Consider the following 17690-nt stretch of genomic DNA (forward strand, 5'->3'; position numbering starts at 1 on the left):
GATCCAGGACCCTTCGCCCCTCATATAGACCCACACCTGCTACTCTGGGTTCCAGTGGGACCCATCCACCCCTGGTCCCAGGGCAGCCCCAGGGTGTGGGCCTGGATATCACCCACACACTGGGGATGGGAGAGGAAGGGCCTCTGTCCCTCCACGCCAGCCAGTAGAGACCATGCACAGATGGCAGCTCCTGCTCCAGCCACCTGCAGTGCCACACTCGCCAGCAGCACAGCTCAAGCAGCACCACGTGGGGGTGACCCTGACCCCTGACTGGTGCCCTCAAAGGTCTGAGAAGTTGGACCCTCTTTCCTGCTTGGGATAAAACAGATGTGATTGACCTGTATGAGATATTAAATGCTTTTATTTTCAATATTAAAAATCAGTATTTTTAATATTAAAACCGCTAATTTTAACAAAATGACAAAAAAACCCAAGGTACAATCTACAGGGAAACCCATCCTGACCACACTCCTCCCCCATACACACACACACACACACACACGCATACTTGACTGAACCTGGCAGGGTTCTCCCTGCCCTCTGTCACACACACAAACGCACGCACGCGCCACACGGGAAGAGGGGATGCTGGCCTAGGAGCAAGTACCAAAATAGTTTTAGAAATGACTGTCCAGCCCAGCACTGGCGTTAGAAAAATACTCTTTGCAAAGGAAGGGGGAGGACTATGTGGAGTGGAGGTGCATGGGCTGCCAGCCCCAGCTGTGGCACCCAGCCTCCAGGGTAGCCAACTGCCTATGGGAGGGGCCCATCAGGCCCTGAGGCTCTGGGTGGCGTCCAGGCCCACACCCTGGGGCTGCCCTGGGCCCAGGGGTGCACAGGTCCTACTGGAACCCAGGATAGCAGGTGTGGGTCTGTATGAGGGGCCAGGGGTCCTGGATCCCAGCTTCAGGCAGAGCAACTGGTGGTCAGGCAGTTCTGGCCTTCCTGGTAGAGAAAGAAGAGAAAAAGTTGGCAGAAAGGCAGCCCAAGGGTTCAGTCACCGATCTAGGGCTCTGCACTGTCAGCCCGAGGCGGGGCTTGCTGAGTCTTTGAGCACTAACCACATCCAACCCACTGAGGTCAGAAAGGGGGCAGTGATGACCCCAGCAACAGTTGGAGAGAACTGCCAGCTACAGGGAGGGTGAGGCTGTGTGGACAGGGGCACTCAATGGCAAGTACACTTGGCAGAATTGTGAGCCCCAGATCTGAGACTGGAGCAGTGGTCATCAGTCTTGATCTAGGCCCCCTCTTGGGGCTCACCCAGCAGGGCACAACCACTCCAAGCCACCACCACTCCTAAGTTTGGTCTGGTCTTGGTTCAACCACCACCCATGGTATCCAGGGTAGAATGGCTGACCCTGTTTTCCTAACAACCAACCCTGAGAATCCTATCTGTGTGGGCCCTTGGAGTCCCACTAAGACACCCCTAGAAGGCCTCCAGGCTTCAAAGAGCACCTCTATCACAGGGGCCTGCCAAGATTTGAGGTGTGAGACCAGAGCAGGGATGGGAGTCCCCCCTGAGCAGTAGAATCTGTTGAGGGATAAGGACCAGGAGGACCCAGGGACGCCCCGTACCTACAGCACCTCATTTAATCAGAATGGTGCAGGCTCGGGTCTCATCTTCTACCAGGTTTCTCAGATTCCTCTCCGATTCCTCTGAGGAGCTGGGGGGAATGGTAGTGATCAGAACATTCTCGGGCTTCATGCCACAGGGCTGAGGGATGGGCAGCCCCCCTCCCCGCCTCACCCCAGGAAGTCATTCACATCCTCTGCTGTGACATCCCCTGTGGTGTCCAGCGTGGTATCAGCACTGGTGGCAGAGTCAATGGACATTGGCGAGAGGGTGGCCTCAGGGGGCTCTGGGTTACCTGCAGGAATACAGGGAGGGTTTGGTCAGGCCCTGCTAGACTCTCTGGACAACCTCTGCATCGAGAGACCTGGGGGCCCAGTCCCAAACCCAGCCCACAGAGGGACATGGCACCTACATAAAGATCCTCCACCCTGCCTCCCAGATCTCTTTTCCCCAGGCTTCCAGCTGCTGCCTCCTGTAGGGGTGTGCCCCATGTCTGAGCTGTGTGGTATCCTGCCACCCCTTTTTCACAACCAGTCCCCCTCACCAGCTCCCTTGCTCTGGACAGGATCGGGGCTTTCATCACGATTCGATGGGGCCAGGACAACACCTGGGGTCCCATTCGCCTGGCTCAGCTTGGGTGACCGGTGGAGCCTGCAGTGCAGAGATGGGACCATGATGGGGGTCACTGGCAGGTACCTAGGGCTTGAGAGCCGGATTGTTCCCCTCCTACTCCTGTGCACTGCACCTGAGTGGCTGACACCAGGGGGGCCAGGCCTGCTCCATGCAGTATCAGGGTGGGGACAAGACTGGGCCTCTGGGTCAGGGGCTGACCCCATTTATGCACCTGGAATGAGCAGCATTGTGGGGCCAGCTAATGTCCAGAGAGCAGAGTGGTTCTGTGATGTTCCGGGCACTTAGGGAAAAGCGTTCAAATTCAGACGGGGAAATCAGGTAAAAACCTGGGTGGGAAAGGAGAGTAGTGAGGCCGTGACTCCACAGCCCTGCAGCTGACTCCCCCAACCCTACCCCAACATGCCTCATGCCCCCCGACCTGGAACACCCTTTCTGCTGACCCTCCCTGGCGATTCTCCTGGCCTACTTGGGTCCCTTGGCCCTGGGAAGCTTTGCCTCACCCTGGCCGTGGCGCGTGAAGACACAGGAGGCAATGCCACTGATGTCCTCCTTGCGGATACAGGGGTAGTGCACCTGGGGCCGCAGGCCGGGCACCGAGAAGACATGCACATCACCTAGGTTGGTGAGGCAGGCCAGGCAGGTCTCAGTATAGTCCTCACAGGTCACGCTGGCAAACGTGGCCAGGGCCACCTTACGCACACGACAGCCCTCGTGGGCTGTCAGCTTGAACTTGGTCTTGGCGCTCACTTTGGGCAGTGTGAACACCTGGCAGCGAGAAGGCAGCAGTGAGCAGGGCCGGGCCCTCTGCATAGCGCCAGGGTCCTACCCTCTGGGATGCCAACACCAGTCCCCACCCCTCCCGCAAGCCCAGCCTGCCAATCAGGACCTCCCGCCCTTAACTACCATTCTCGCCTTCACATTGCTCCCAGGAACCTCCCAGAATCCCTCCTCTGTGGCAAAACCAGGTACTCTGAGTTGTAAGATTCAGATAACTGATGTCCCCCTCAAACCATGAGCTCCTGCCAAACGTAGCACCAGGGACTGGTCTAGGGCACAGGTGGGGACTTTGAGGGAGGAGGTCATACAGGAATGCAGGAGGCAAAAAGGGAATCTGTGCTGGCCAGGGGTATCACAGGGGTCTCAGAGGATAGGGGGTATAGGCAGAGAAGGGGTTCAAGAGGGCCCACTGGTGTCCATGAGAGGGGAGCTGTGAGGGAGGTCTCCATGGCAGCGTACCTTGAACTGCTCCTCAGAGGCGATGAGCACAGCATGGCCGCCCTGCATGTCGGGTGCCTGTGCCAGGTCCCGTGAGGCCTCATAGGGCTCAGGCAGTGGGCGGCCGCGCCCATCCAACACAGCAATGGCCACCACAGGTGCACGATGCATCAGCTGCACCTCCTTGCCCAGCACGGCCTCCACTGCCCGATCAGGTCGCTTCTCACTGCCCGCTGCTGTCGCAGGCACCTCCAGCGCATAGGCGAACACAGAGCCAGAGTTGGTGCCTGCCCACATGGTGGGCCCATGGTGGGCCGCTGAGGAGCAATGGGTTGGTGAGGGAAGGCATCTTCCTGATGCCCTGGGACCAGGACTGGTGTTCTCCTGTCTTATGCCTCCCTTGACCTCAGTCAGCCTTGGGCACCACCTCTATGTTGCTGACAGCAATCTGGCCTCAGATGCAGCCCTCCCTGGGAAGCAGGAACTATCTCTGGGGAACCTCCATAAGAACATCAACAGCACCCAAATTGGACCCCGATCCCTCTGGCTCTTTCCTTAGCCCCAATCTCAGTAATGCAGCCTCATCACTAAGCCCCAACTCCCCTCCGCCTCCTCATCACTAGTCCTGGCAACAGACTGAGAATCAGGTGTGGTGGAAGGTCAGCAGTCAGCTGTGACAGGTGTGTCACACCCCAGGTGTGACCTTCCACCAACCCCGTTTCACCCCACTTGCCTCAGTGTGGTCCCAGGCCTGTGCTGGAATGAACTGAGCCAGTCCTGAATGCTGTGCAACCCACCTTCCCTGTGTGAGCTGAAGCTCTGGGGAAGGTTCTTTAGTGAAGAACCAGAGCTAAGAATGAGGGAGTGTGGGCGGCCCCAGTGGGCAGCCCTGTGCACCTTGAGGAATGATACCTCAAGCAACGAGGGCCAAATGCCGGTGAAAAGTTAGTGAGCAACTCAAAACATGGCCCGGGACACAGACGCCTGGCTACGAGAGCCTACACCCTGCTGGACTTCCCATGGGGAAAGTGGGACAAGGTGAAGACCCCTAGGGCTGGCACATCCAAACAGCAGAAAAATCCACCAAGCAGAGAACTCTCAGTAGAACAACGACACCAGAAGGGGGCTCCCCTCAGACTGAGACTGAAGGATACGCCCGTGAAGCACCACGTGCAGACGAGCTGGCTGCTGGCCCAACAAACACTAGCCATAGAAAAAGGCAAATGTGAGCCAAAAGCACTGGATCGGTGGCCACTCACGGGCTGCGGCCTGGGCCTGTGGCTGATTATCTCTGTTAGACACACGCTGAAGTACTGAGTGTGGGTGTTCATTTAAAACACTCCAGCAAGACACACAACAGTGTGTGGGACGGGGACAGTGCAGCAGCAAATGGCTGACAGCCCAGGTGAGCTGTGACGGCGGGTGACTGTAACCGTTTTTGTAGGTGGCCAAAATTTTCCATTGTACAAATTAAAATCAACAAATGAATCAGTCAGTAAACCCAGTCACACCACTTTTCCAAGCAGGACCCTCCTGGAGCCCCATCCACGGGGCCGAGAGTAGCTGTGCCAGGGCCTCCTCGAGCCCTCTGCCCGTACTCAGACACCAGCTTCTCAGCCGTGGCCAGCCCTGCACTCCTGCTCTTCAGCTCTTGGGCTCCCTCCTGCCAGTCCGAGCCTCAGAAGCCAGCCCAGCTCACTCACCAACACACCACGGGAAATTCCCAGGGCACTGTTTGGCAGGCAGGACACAGTGTACACTGTGTAACATTTCCAAACCTCACTGAAGGCACAGCCCCATCCCTCCCCCAACTCTGCCTATCTCCCAGAGGGCCAACTAAGGCCCACATCCCAGCCCTTGCCCCTCACCATCTCGAAGGAATGTGTCAGCAAAGTATAGGCAACGCACGACACCCGAGAGGGAGTCATCGGCCGAGCGGGGTTCGATGCGGCGCTGCACGGGTGTCATCTCCACATCGTGGGGGCAGACCTGCTCTGCCAGATGTGCGTTGGCCTCCTGCAACTGGAGGGGCACTGGGCTCAGGAACCCCACCTCCCCTGTACCCCATCTGCTCCCACAGCCTGGTACCTAACATCCCACACCCTCCCCATCGTGGGAGCCCAGGCTGCTGAGGGATGGATGATATGAGGTGAGCAGACGTCAGGCTCCAGGTCAGGATGAGAGTCCCACTCCGTTTCCCCAGCACAGCCTGAAGAGGTGGTCCCCAGGCAGCCTGGCCCCATCTCACCTTGCTGTTGGCATGAGGGGTCCGCTTCTTGCCCGAGACCCGGCTCTTGCGAATGCGCCGGAAAGACTGGCGCAGTGACTTCTTGAGCGATTTCACCCGAGAGAGCGGCCCCTCCATGGCCAGGGAGTCATTGGGGTGAAGGGTGCACCTGGAAGCAGTCAGGTGCCAGTCATACTATGGGGCGGCCTTCTGGGGCAGCCACTGTGCTCCAGCAGGCCTCAGGGCAGGGAGCCAGAGTCTTCTGACACTGCCCCACTGTCAGGTGAAGACAAAGCTGCCAGATGCAACAGTATTGCCCTCACCAGTAAATCTCAGAAAGGGCAACAGTGAGGTCCCACAGGAGCAGGGGGCTAGGCAGACGTGTAGACCCCATCTCTCCAGGCTCCAGGACACCCCTTAAATACCTGGCCAGAACAGGGCTCTTGCGCTGGTAGTCGAAGAGGCCAAAGCCATGACTGGTGCCAAAGGCGACGAGGCTCCACTCAGCATGGAGCGTGATGGCTGTGACAGCGGCTGGCGGCAGGCACTGCACTAACACACGGGGCTGGAAGCCAGCAGGCCAGGGCAGTGGCCCTGTGCGTGGGCTCAGTCGCTCATGGCCCTTCCAGGTGAAACCCTCGCGGTCCTGGAGGAGATCCACACTGGCCATGCTGACTGCTTGCTCTGATGGCACATCGCTTAGCTCCAGCACCAGCACCTGAGCCCACAGAGGGATGGAGGAGGGTCAGCAAGGGAATGGGGCTACCTGTGTCCTACCTAAGTCTGCAAAGTCACTATCACGATGGTCCCTGCATTGTCTAGAGTTCACCCGGTGAATAAGCACTTACTTAATGCCTACTGTGTACCAGAGCCCTCACTGGGGGCTGAGGAACACAATGGTGCCAGTCCTAACCCTCCAAGAGTGAAGTACCCACCTTCACATGCCTGTTTACCATTTAGCAATTTAAGTACAAATTGAGCACTTTCTGTATACTGTGAGTGCTAGATCATGACAGTGACCAAAACCCCACTGGTTGCTGCCCTCCCAGGATGCATCTCACTAGTATTCCCACTATGTCCCCAATTCCCCAGGGTCCCCCAGAGGCAGATTTTGGACTCAAAACCCCCAGACAGACCCTAACTCCCTGCCCAGCCTTATCCCAGCCAACCCCTCATGGGGTCTCTCATTCCCACCTCTGAGCTTTTGCCTTCTACTACTTCACCAGACCCTGCAGTTCAGGCTCAGCTCCTTCAGAAAACCCTTTGAGACCCCCAAGCCTGAGGACACTTCAGCCCTACCTGGCCTGCAGTGCCGGCCACCACCATGTGGGCTGTGTACTTGCAGAGAGCGACCTTCTGCACACCAAGCCGGGGATCATCACTGTAGGGGTCAAAGCAGCCAACCTGGAGGTGGGATGAAGTGATGACACGAGGCAGGCTCTGTGGGGCTGGGGGAGGGGGCCAGCTTGGGGGAGCAGCCCACCTTGCGGAAGGGTGGCCAGTCATCCTCAGCGGCCTGGGCCTGGCTGTCAGCATGCTCACAGTCTGTCTGGAAGAGGCCAGCTGTGCTCAACTTGTAGAGAGGCCGCAGTGCCACACCGGAGGCATCCCAGAACCTCACAGTGCCATCCTCATGGCTGCAGGCAGGGAGGGTGATGTCAGACCATCCCATGACCTAGCGTACACCCTCCATCCAGTCATCCAGAGACCACTCACAGAGCACCGACTGCACACGACTCTTAATGCACACAGCAAACAGGAAATCTCTGCTGTGTAGGCCAAACTCGTACTAAACACCTACTGCACCACATGCACCCGGGCCTTTCAAATAGGGTAGGGAAATAATGATAAGCAAGAGATGGTAGTGGGGGTAACACAGGGAACAGAGGATCACAGGGGTTCTGCTACTACTGGGGTACCCAGAAAAGATCAAGAGTTAGCCAATCACAGAGCAGAGGGATCAGCTGGGGCAGAGGCGGCTATGCAGGCAGAGCAGCATGGAGGAGGCCAGGAAACAGCAGGGAGAGGACATGAAAGGGAAAAAACAGTTAAATCTGGGGTGCAGCCATGAGACACAGACCCCAAAATGAGGAGACTTAGATAGTGGTAGGAACCCAGAGTCAAGGTATGAGAAGGTTCAGGAGTCTGTGAGGCTGGTTGGAACATTTCTAGTGGCACTTAAAGCCACCATTAATTCTCCAACAGAGGATGAAACACTGGAACCAAGGCCCAAGGGTCCCAGTACATGCAGACAGTCGGGCAGGGCAGGAAGTTGGGGCCTGAGTCACCGGGCACGTCAGCACCCGCCAGGCCCAGGCCAGGCTCTCTAGCACCTGCCCTGGGCAGCTCCGCGTGGGCCAGCCCAGATTTTCCGGTCCCAGGGCAGGCTGGGTAGGTGGAGCTCAGTTCCAGGCCAAAAGGCAGGGCAGGGCAGGGACCTGCACCAGGGTCTAGGAAGGCTTCATCCCAATCCACCCTGCAGGAGGGGGCAACCTGGTCCCACCGGGGGCCACGCCTGAGTTACTGGGCAGGTCAGTACCTGCCAGGCCCCGGACAGGCTCTTCCAAACCTGTGTGGGTCACATCAGGCTCTGCTACCCCACATACACACACACACACTCATCACAACTATGCCTGCCTGTGGGACATGTCTGCCTACCCAGTCAGCAGCAGCCCTCGCTGTGACGGCTCCTGGGCCAGGTTTCGACCCCCGGTGATGGGCCAGCTCTGGCAGAGAGAGGCAGAGATATTAGCGAAAGATCAGGACAAGTGTCTTCTCCCTCTCACCCTGGGCACAGCATACCGAGACCATCTGCCTCTCAGTTCCTCTTGCCACAGTCCTACCCCCAGGCCTGGGCCTGGGCAGTGCCTTCCACTAGGAACACCCTCCCTCCTCAAGACCCAGCCTGCAAGGATGCTCTGGGCACACACCAAGGCACTGGAGGCAGGCTGGGGACTCTGCTGCTCGCCAGCACTCAGAATGCGGGCCCACAGCTTGGCAGGGACATTGGCGACATGGGCTGAACAGGTGATAGCGGACGAGTGTAGAGGAGCCAGGTAGGGAGCGGGTATGGCCGGCCAGCCAGGTGTCTGCAGATCTAACACCACCAGCTCCTCTTCAAGCAGCACAGCCAGGGCCTGGGGCTCGTCGAATTCTGTGGGTCAAGGAAGGGATGAGCGCAGCCACAGGTGGGCAGGGCACAGAGTAGGGAGGGGAGGGCACACACCGTCCTCAGGCCGTGTGCTGTGCACTGTGAAGAAGTCGATGATGCGGGAGGTGAAGTCCAGCGTCACCAGAGTCTCAGCCCGGAGCACACTCACACAGTGGCGGTCGCCATAGCTGGCACGCGGCATGCCACCACTGAAGATGATAAAGTGGCCCCTGCATTGGGGTGAAGAAGCCACATGAGCCACAAGGGCTGGGAACACACAATGCCCAGTCCAGGAAGAGTATCACAAGACATCCTTAGAGTCCCAGAGCACCCCCTTCATCTCTTCAGCCAGAAGCAGGCCCTGACCCACATCTGGGAGCCAGCTCCCCACTTACCCAGATTCACAGTTTCGCCACAGAATCTTGTTGATGGCTTTACAGGGGAAAGGGCCTAGAGAGATGAGAGAGTGTTAGACTCACTTCCCAGGACCAGCATTTCTCATGCTTCACCCTGCCCTGCATTCATCACCACCCCCTTGCAGCTACGAAGGGAAGCACCACAGCCCCAACCACAACCCTGGGAGCCTCACCTTCTTGCATTTGACTTGGCACTGTCACCTTCCACAAGTCCTCCTGGATACCCCCACCAAGGCCAGGCAGCCCCAGCACCCAGGCTTGGCGTCATCCACCTACCCCTCACTCAAGAGAGCGGGGGCTGCCCTTGGCCTCCCCTGCACTCACCATAGGGAGTGGTGGCTACCGTGGGCTGCGATATTGGGGAGCTGCCAGTGTCCACAGACCAGACGGCATAGCTACCATCACTGTGTGAGCTGACCAGCGTGCTACCGCTGCGCTCCCAGCACAGGCTCTCCAGCTGCTGCAGGGGGAGGGGAGGACAGGCATAAGCTAGGCAGCTGTGAGAAGAGGGCCCTGCTCCAGGCACTGACCTCACCTACACACCTGGTTCCCCAGGAAGACTCGGTCCGCACACTGCGTGACCTGGTTCCAGATAACTAGCAGGCCCCGGCTGTAGCCGATGAGGATCTTGGTGGGGTCCTGTAGGTGTCCCTGCAGTGACTCCACCGGACCCAGCGCCTTCCCGCACCGGTAGTCATCTGGCACGCTGCAGAGAGTCCAGGTGAGCTGGCAGGAGGACTGCCCAGGCACAGAACTGGTGCTGGGAAGTTTGCCTGCTCTCACCTTCGCAGAATCTCGTCTGGACCAAGCGTCTGCCCCTCCAACAGCATCAGGTTGGGAACATCCAGGAAGAAGATACTGCCACCCTCGGTGCCCAGGGCTGCAACATCACTGGCAGCCAACAGCAGGACCACGGTGACTCGGGCAAGGCTAGGTGGGCCACTGCAAGGGAATGGGGGAGGCAGGTAAGGGTGTGAGCCCATCTACCTGCTGGGGAGGGTATGGAGGAGTCTGGGCTGTCTATCAGCTCAAATCAGCCCCTCTATACTTGCTGGGGCCTAATTATCAAGTGGGCTGGTGTGAGGGGAAGGTGACAGTGGCGCTGTGGGCATCATAATTAGCTAATTCAATTATTCATCAGGATGTCAGCAGGGAGAGGGATAAAAATAGTTTTCCAAGGTCTTGGTGATGGGCTCCTGAATTCCTCCCACCTATGATGAGGGGAGGCAGAACCAGGCCACCTGAGTGAACCAGGACCCTGAGTTCCAGGACACACTCAGGAAACACACCACCAGCTCAGAGATGTTTCCCTGACTTGACAGGAGAGTCCCAGGTCACCCCTGCCCTGTGCAAAGGCTTGGAGACACCAGAATTTCACCCCTGCATCAGGGCTGGAAGAATGGGGCATCATCCAGACCCTGAAGAAGCAAGACAGGCCTCTCACTGAACCTGGAAGGCATCCTATGGTATGAAGGACTCTCCCACTTGGTCATTTCAGCATTGGCTGGCCCCTACTTGGTCATTTCAGCATTGGCTGGCAGGGCCAGGAGAGTTCCCTTATGCTCTCACCTAGGGGTTCAGGCCCACTCTGTTGCCCCCTGGGATATTCTCCGGCACCTCCTTGCCCCCAAACCTCTCCTTCCACCCATGCATACTGTGGCCTGTCATCCTACCACCAATTCAAAGGGGCCAGGGGACCCTTGCTTATGTCAGCTCAGCTGAGACCTGTTCTACAATCCAGATAAACCCACTGTTGCAAGAAGTACCGTGTCATGTAGCAGGTGAGGATGCACAACACATGCTCTCCTATCCTGTGTCTCCTGGTACCCCACCTGTTAAAGGCCTAGCAGTCTAGAACATGGACCCTACCAGTTTATCTCAGACTCAGTTGGAAACTTCCATCTAATACCACAAAGTCCATGTAGAACACCTCAAATGACCCAAGCCCTGCCTTTTGGGACTCATGACCAGCTCAATACCCGCCGCCCTGAATGCAGCCCCAGGGGCAGCTTCTGCCCCCACTGTGACTTCACAAGGATTTCCTGTTGCCACAGCCATGCAAGGCTCCCCTGTGGTGGGGGCGGTCCTCCAGTACCTGGCTCCATCAAAACCTGGCCGGCTAGGCAGCTGAAAACTATGCGCTTCCTCCAGGTGGGCACAGCCGTTGTGGTGGACAATCTCCCAGAGATGCAGGCTGCTATCATCCAGCAGGGTCATGAGGCGGCCCTAGTAGGTGAGCAGAGACCAAGACTGGGCTGGCCTGAGGGGGTGGGCCACAGGAACCATGGGAGCCAGGCGGAGGGGGTAGAGGCTCACCTGCCCAGGCAGGAAGTGCATCTGGGTGACAGTGGCTGTGTCTCGATGCAAGCCTGTGAACTCCACGCCAGGGGCACCGTAGCTGAGGGCAATAAATCAAGGGCAGAAACAAGCAGGCATGGGCTGGGAAAACGACAGCACAGGAGATGTCCAATTCTCATCCTTCCCCAGGCCCATTCAGATGGGCCTCAGTTGGTCCTGCCTATCTTGGAGTCCTCCAAGGTCCAGGTGGTGGGCTATGTAGCTGAAAAAGCACCATCCGTGGGACCTCCCTGGTGGCGTAGGTGTTAAGACTCAGCACTATCACTGTGATGGTCGGAGTTCAATCCCGGGCACCTGTCTAGCCCGCTGCTCCCTTCAGCAGTGTATTTCAGTCAATCCTCCTGTTCTGCTCCCCACTCTGTCTCTGGTGAATCCTCTCACCTCCTGCACCTCTAGCCTATACCTTAGATCTTGTATGTATAAATAAATCTTTAATAAAAAGCACCATCCTATTCTCCCAAAGTATACTCAATGCAGGCTCCTCGCAGCTCCTACATGTCATGTGCTGCTGCATGACTTTCACCTCAGCTGCAAAATGGGCTAGCGACTTTCCATTCCCACCCTCACCCTGTAGGGTTGATGCAGAGCAAATGAGAATAAAAGGACACCCAAAACACTTGGTCCACACCTGGGGATCTTGTATGTGTCTGTGGGCCCAAGAGTTTGGCCCACAGGGTGGGATCACACAAGTCAGAGATGCCAGCCCAGTTCAGGCAGGGAAGTTGGGAGCACAGAAGAGTCCAGGCTACCTCTTCCCACTGCTCCAGGACAAACTCTAATTGTGAACAAGGAAACCAACCTCCTTCAGGGTCAGGCAGGCAGCCAGCAACATCCGTTTGAAGGAAAGGTCCTAGCAGGTCCATTTTACAGATAAGCACACAGAGATTTGGAGAGATTGTATGACCAGCTGCAAGCATCCAGCATCAGTGCCAAAGTCCCAACAACTCCCACAGTAGACCAGTAAGGCCTGAGGGGCCCCAAGAGGAAGGGCTAGGGAGGGGTCATCAGCGTTGCCCAGCGACAATGCCTGTTGCCTGGAGCTGGAGTTGGGATTCCCTGCAGGAGCCATGGAGAACACAGAAGATGGGACAAAAGAAGGGGCAGGAGTGGCTCAGCAGGAACCAGGGTCACCAAGGAAACAGTCAGCCCTGAGGGGGAGGGGCGGCCTCTGCAGGCAGGGCTGTCCTCTCCAGCCTCAGTTTCCCAGCCCAGGTGGTTTGGAGGAAGCAGGAGAGAAAGAGGGCTCTGGCCTCCTCTTCAAGGCTGTCTCTTGCCAGTACATCAGGTTCTTTGTGAGCCTGAGGAGCCAGTGCACAAGAAGACAATACCAGGGGGGGTACTTCAGTTGTTAACACATGCAAAGCATGAGGCACTTCCGTGCAACGACTGCTGTGGCAGAAAGGTACTGCAGAGACATGACGTGTGTGGAGCAGGAGAGCCCCTACATGGAGCAGGAGCGCAAAGGCCAGGAGGGTGGTGCCTACCAGAGCAAGTGGGGGCCAGGGGTAGAAGGGCCCAGGCCCCTCTCCACCCAGCTCCCTGCCCCATGGGTACCTCAGGAGCCACAGCCACACTGCAGAGCTCAAACCATAGGGCCACATGTCCACTCTTGCCTGGTCAGCGGCATCAGCCCCGGTGTAGGGAGACCCCTTATCACCATCCTCTTTCCAAGCACTGACTCATTTTCCATTAACTGATGTGCTTGAGGATACTGAGACCCAAGGCGGTGGGCAACCTTTACCAAGCAGCTGCCATCCAGACCCTGAACCTCAGTTTCCCCGCCTGTGGGGTTTCACCACAAGCAGTGGGGGTAGAATTCTCCACAGCAGGCAAGGAGGCATTCAGCTGCCTGCCTGCCCCCACCCCACCCCCACCCTGCGCCTGCAGGGAAAATGCCCGCTTTGTGCAGCTCATACGGCCTATTGTACAGCCACCAGCAACCAGGTGGGGGCCGTACTGTGCTCACCACGCCGAGCCTGGCACAGCCCCCCGCCCTTCCACTAAACACACGTGTCTGCACATATGCACATGTGTGTGTGTCCAGTCACAGGGCAAGGCCCTCTGTGTGACCCGAGCCCACTCACTAGCCTCGATGGGTACTGAGCACAGCCCAGCCCCCTGGCCTGGCCTCCTCAGTCACAGTTGCTGGGAAGATCTCGCAGGGTCGCCTAGGTAACTGGCTTGTTGAAATGCATCAAGAGACAGCTGTGGTCAGTGCAAGCTGAAGCCCTCCCCCCCAAACACACCCCCGCCCCCGCCATTATCTCTGTGAGGAGGCATCTGGGGCAGAAGCTGAGCCAACCCCCACCAGGATCCTGGCACCTACAAAGGCTTCCAAGGTTGGGCCCTGCCCAAGGAGTCCAGCACACAGGGAGCTGCACGCAAGTTGTTCTGATAGACCCTGGAGGCCACAGCCACAAAGGATACATCTTGACGGCCCCAGACCTGGTGCCAATGGCCATGATTCGAAGCTCAGGGTCGAAGGCCAGGGCGCTGGGCTGGTTGGGGAAGCCATGCTCCACAGTCTGCAAGGAAAGGAAAGGCACTGCAACAGGCAGGCTGCCCCTAGCTTGCCCTGAGAACTGCTTCACTGCAGCCTCCAGCTTTTGCTGCTATTGCACAGCAGGGCTGGAGCAGGAGGAAGGGAGCTGAGGGGTGATCCCACACTCTGTACCTCAGTGTCCTCAACTGTGAAATGGACAATCACACCTCTGTTGTTGTGCAGGGACCTGAGCCCCTAGGGCCTGCCATCCATAGCCTCCCCTGGCCAAGCCCCTCCCTTTCTCAACACCCAAGTCCACCCTACTATACTCGGGGCCCTGGCATCAAACAGGGAGAATAAGGCTTGATGAGATGCTGGCACTGAAATGACCCTGCCTGCTACATGGGGGCATCTACACCCTACTCTTAGAAGCACAGGTGCCTGGTGAGGCACCAAGCTACCCAGGGTCCCTTGTGAAATCCACGGCACTTCCCAAACATAGTCCCTGTATGGAAGTCAGAGGCCAACACCCAGTCAGGCAGGGGCTCTTGACCCTCCCCCCCACCCCCTCCCAACCACAGGGCTGCCTCTGCCCAGAGATAGGGAGCTTCCGGCCCAGTCCCTGAAAGGATGACCCACCTCTCAGACTCGGGTTCGCCACTTGGAAATTGGACAACATGATTTCTACCCCATCTGTGCTAGGCTGGTGTGAAGGGGGCTTGTGCACAGGGGATATCAGTAGAGCAGTTCCCACTGGGTCCTTTGCTCCTGGCAGGGCCAGTCCTAGTGCAGAGAGCATTGCCCACCCTCCGGATTGCATTACTCCACCTGGCTTGTACTTTCCCCCCTTGGCCCACCCACCTAAGGATCATCCCCCAAGGCCTGAATAGGAGATCCTCCCTGGGGTACCTGCACCCCTGTCCTCAACACTAATGTAGGTCACTGTGTCATAGTACTTGCTGACCACTGTCTCAGGAAGAGACACATTCTGTAAAAAACCCTGGTCCCCAGGCCTGACACCCAACCTCCCTCCTACCCCGGCTCATCCAGGCAGGGACTAAGTCACCTGGACAGCTGGCTTGGCACCCAGTTGTGTGGCTAGTAACAGCACCCTGCAAGCCTCAGTTTCCCATTTGGGTATTGGAGGCAGTGAGTCCACCTGAGGATAAAGCTGCCTATTTGGTCAGGGTTGGGGGCAGCTTCGCTTTCCCACGAGCATGGCAATCCCCATGCTGGACCTGACCACGTCTGGCCAGCTCCTCCTCTTCTCAGGACCCATCCAGCTATCTCAGAGTCAAAGCCAAGTCTTACCATTTGAGCTTCTTCCTCCCACTCTCCCCCTGGCCCACCTGACTCCCGGTCCAGGGGCCTTCTGTTCTCCAATTTACTAAAGGCCTCAGGGTCTGTGCATCTCCTGTCCCTCAACTCCCCACAGCAGGCTCCTTCCCTGCACTAGGATCTCAGCTAGTCAACTCCTCCAAAAACTTCATAAACCACCCCCATTCCCCAGATATAGCAACCGTGCATCCCCACACTTGATGCCCTCATCCTGCTTTATCTACAGCACTGGCTACCATCCAAACTACTGCATATTTTACTCTTATGCTTTCATTTTTCACTGTCTCCCCCACTAGTACAAGCTCCTGAGTAAAGAAATAATTGTCCTTTGGTCAGTGCAGAGTCCCCAGCACCTAAAAGGAGCCTTCATACCCAGTAAGCGCTCAATATTTGTAAACCTGGCATAAACTAGATATCCCACAGACGACCTGTGGTCAGGGCTGGGACATGGACAGAAGATTGAGTCCAAAGTCTTTGTTCACTCCTGATGGGCCACTCCACCCCACCCCCAAACTCAGAAATCTGGGGCCTTCTCTAGTGAGCACCTGCTATTCCCTCTGGTGACCAAAACCCTTGCCCAAGAATGGGGTCTCATCTTCCTTAGCTGAGAGTTGTTCTGCCAACCCAAGGCCAGTCAGGGGGGCTCTCCCCATCATCTGTCTCAGGTCCCCATTTCACACCCCAACTCACTGGCTGAGCAGTCTTAGCACACCCGCACCTTTATTCCCCTCTCACCTCCCAGGAATTCACCCTCATAACCATCCCAGCACAGGAAGGGGGCCATCTGGAAGCCCCTGGGTAGCAGTCTCCCCTTTGGATCCCTGGCAGGTTCTTGGCCACTAACTATGAGGGTTCGGGCAGCCATCCCCAATCAAAAACCCTACCTGCCCCAAGAAACATCCTGGTGCCTCAGCCACTCCAGGTTCAGTGAACCCAGAGCAACCGCCTGGACAAATCTCTTTGATTATGGCAGATCCTCCAAAAATTCCTGCCCTTCAAAGCTAAAGTCAAATCTTAATAATAAAGGGACACTGGGGCAGAGTCCCAGCTCACTCAGTGACTTGGGAAGGTTGTCACTCCTCTCTGAACTTCAATTTTCTCACCTGTGTGATGGGGCTAACTAATCTTAAAGAGCAGTGAGGGACTGTGCTGTCAGAGGGCCTTAAGGTTCGGGAACCAGAACCCATAGCCAGGGTTAGAGTTAGCCAGTGAAGCCTGTGACTTCTTGCTGCCAAACACAAGTGCATGTGGAGTTGGGGCTGAAGGCAGCCCCTTTCCCTATGTGCCCTACCCAGAGAAGGAAAGGAAGGAGCAGCCCTTCACCCCCATTCTAGCCTTGGCCCATATGACACAGGGAGTCAAAGCCCACAGCAGGGAGGAAAGCGGTCCCATGTCACAGCAAGGGACGCTGTGGCCCCATGATTTGAAGCGCACTTGGGTATAGAGCTAGGCATCTCCCCTAAAGCCCCCAGTAAGGAAGGGCGGAGCAGGGGAAGACAGAGCCTAGGGAAGTGGGGGAAGGGAGGAGAGGAAAATGGAAGGGATTTCCTAGCCCTACCCCCCAACACATGTCTCCACTCCTCACCCCTCCTGTGGCCCTGGGTGCAGAAGCAAAACAAACAGGGCCCTGAGCTGTCCGAAGGGGCTCGCATGGGACCCCAAAGAAAGATGCAGCAACAGAGTGTGATACAGAGTGAGAGTTCCAGAAACACCCCCGCCCCCGAGACACACTGAGGCAGAGACACGCAGGAAGAGACAGGCAGAGACAAAAAGTGAGACAGAAATGGAGAGGCAGAGCTGCAGGGAGGCAGCGAAGGGCCACCCCGCTGACACAGGGCCAGGGCAGACACCCCTCCCGGGGCGCCGGCGAGGGCTGCGCTCCGGCGGCCGTCGAGGCCAGAGAGGCGGCGCCCCGCGCACTGCGGGGCGCGAGAGGCCGGCGCCCGGAGCCCGGCAGGAGAGACCCGCGGACCCGGCCGGCGCGGCCCACACGCGCAGGAGAGGCGGGCGCGGAAAGTCGGCGAGAGCCCCGAGCCCGAGCCCGGGCGCAGCGCCCCGAGGCGCGCGAGGCGGGGCCGCCGAGAGGGCGCCCGGCCCGGCCCTCCCCGCCGGCGCCCGCGCCCCCTCCCCCCGGCCCGACGTGGCTCCGGCCCCGGACCCCCAGCCCGGGCTCGGGCCCGCCCCCTCCCGCCCAGCCCGGGCCGCCGCCGCCGCACCTTGTTGAAGGCGAAGAGTTCCTGCTTCAGCTTCTCGCGCTGCGGGTCGGCGCCTTGCCGCCGGAACCGAAACTTCATCAT

At 57.9% G+C, this 17690-nt stretch overlaps 1 protein-coding gene across 2 annotated transcripts; it reads right to left on the reverse strand.

The window, feature by feature from the left end:
* Window positions 1-1585: 1585 nt before the first annotated feature.
* On the reverse strand, window positions 1586-17690 carry LLGL1 (LLGL scribble cell polarity complex component 1; the record flags this gene model as incomplete). 2 transcript variants are annotated; one of them, XM_084236858.1, is made up of 22 exons in its annotated part: window positions 1586-1664; window positions 1748-1859; window positions 2118-2224; window positions 2418-2532; window positions 2707-2971; window positions 3443-3738; window positions 5290-5443; window positions 5670-5817; window positions 6074-6366; window positions 6948-7052; window positions 7132-7285; window positions 8307-8374; window positions 8579-8802; window positions 8875-9029; window positions 9195-9249; window positions 9540-9675; window positions 9759-9921; window positions 9999-10157; window positions 11311-11441; window positions 11532-11613; window positions 14001-14098; window positions 17610-17690. In XM_084236858.1, the coding sequence occupies 22 exons, from the start codon at window positions 17688-17690 to the stop codon at window positions 1586-1588; spliced, it is 3180 nt and encodes a 1059-aa protein (XP_084092984.1). The 2 variants fall into 2 exon arrangements, with proteins under 2 accessions (XP_084092984.1, XP_084092983.1); XM_084236857.1 differs by having other exon boundaries at window positions 1748-1868.

The sequence above is a fragment of the Talpa europaea genome (assembly GCF_964194135.1).
Source record: "Talpa europaea genome assembly, chromosome: 7".
Classification (NCBI taxonomy): Eukaryota; Metazoa; Chordata; class Mammalia; order Eulipotyphla; family Talpidae; genus Talpa; species Talpa europaea.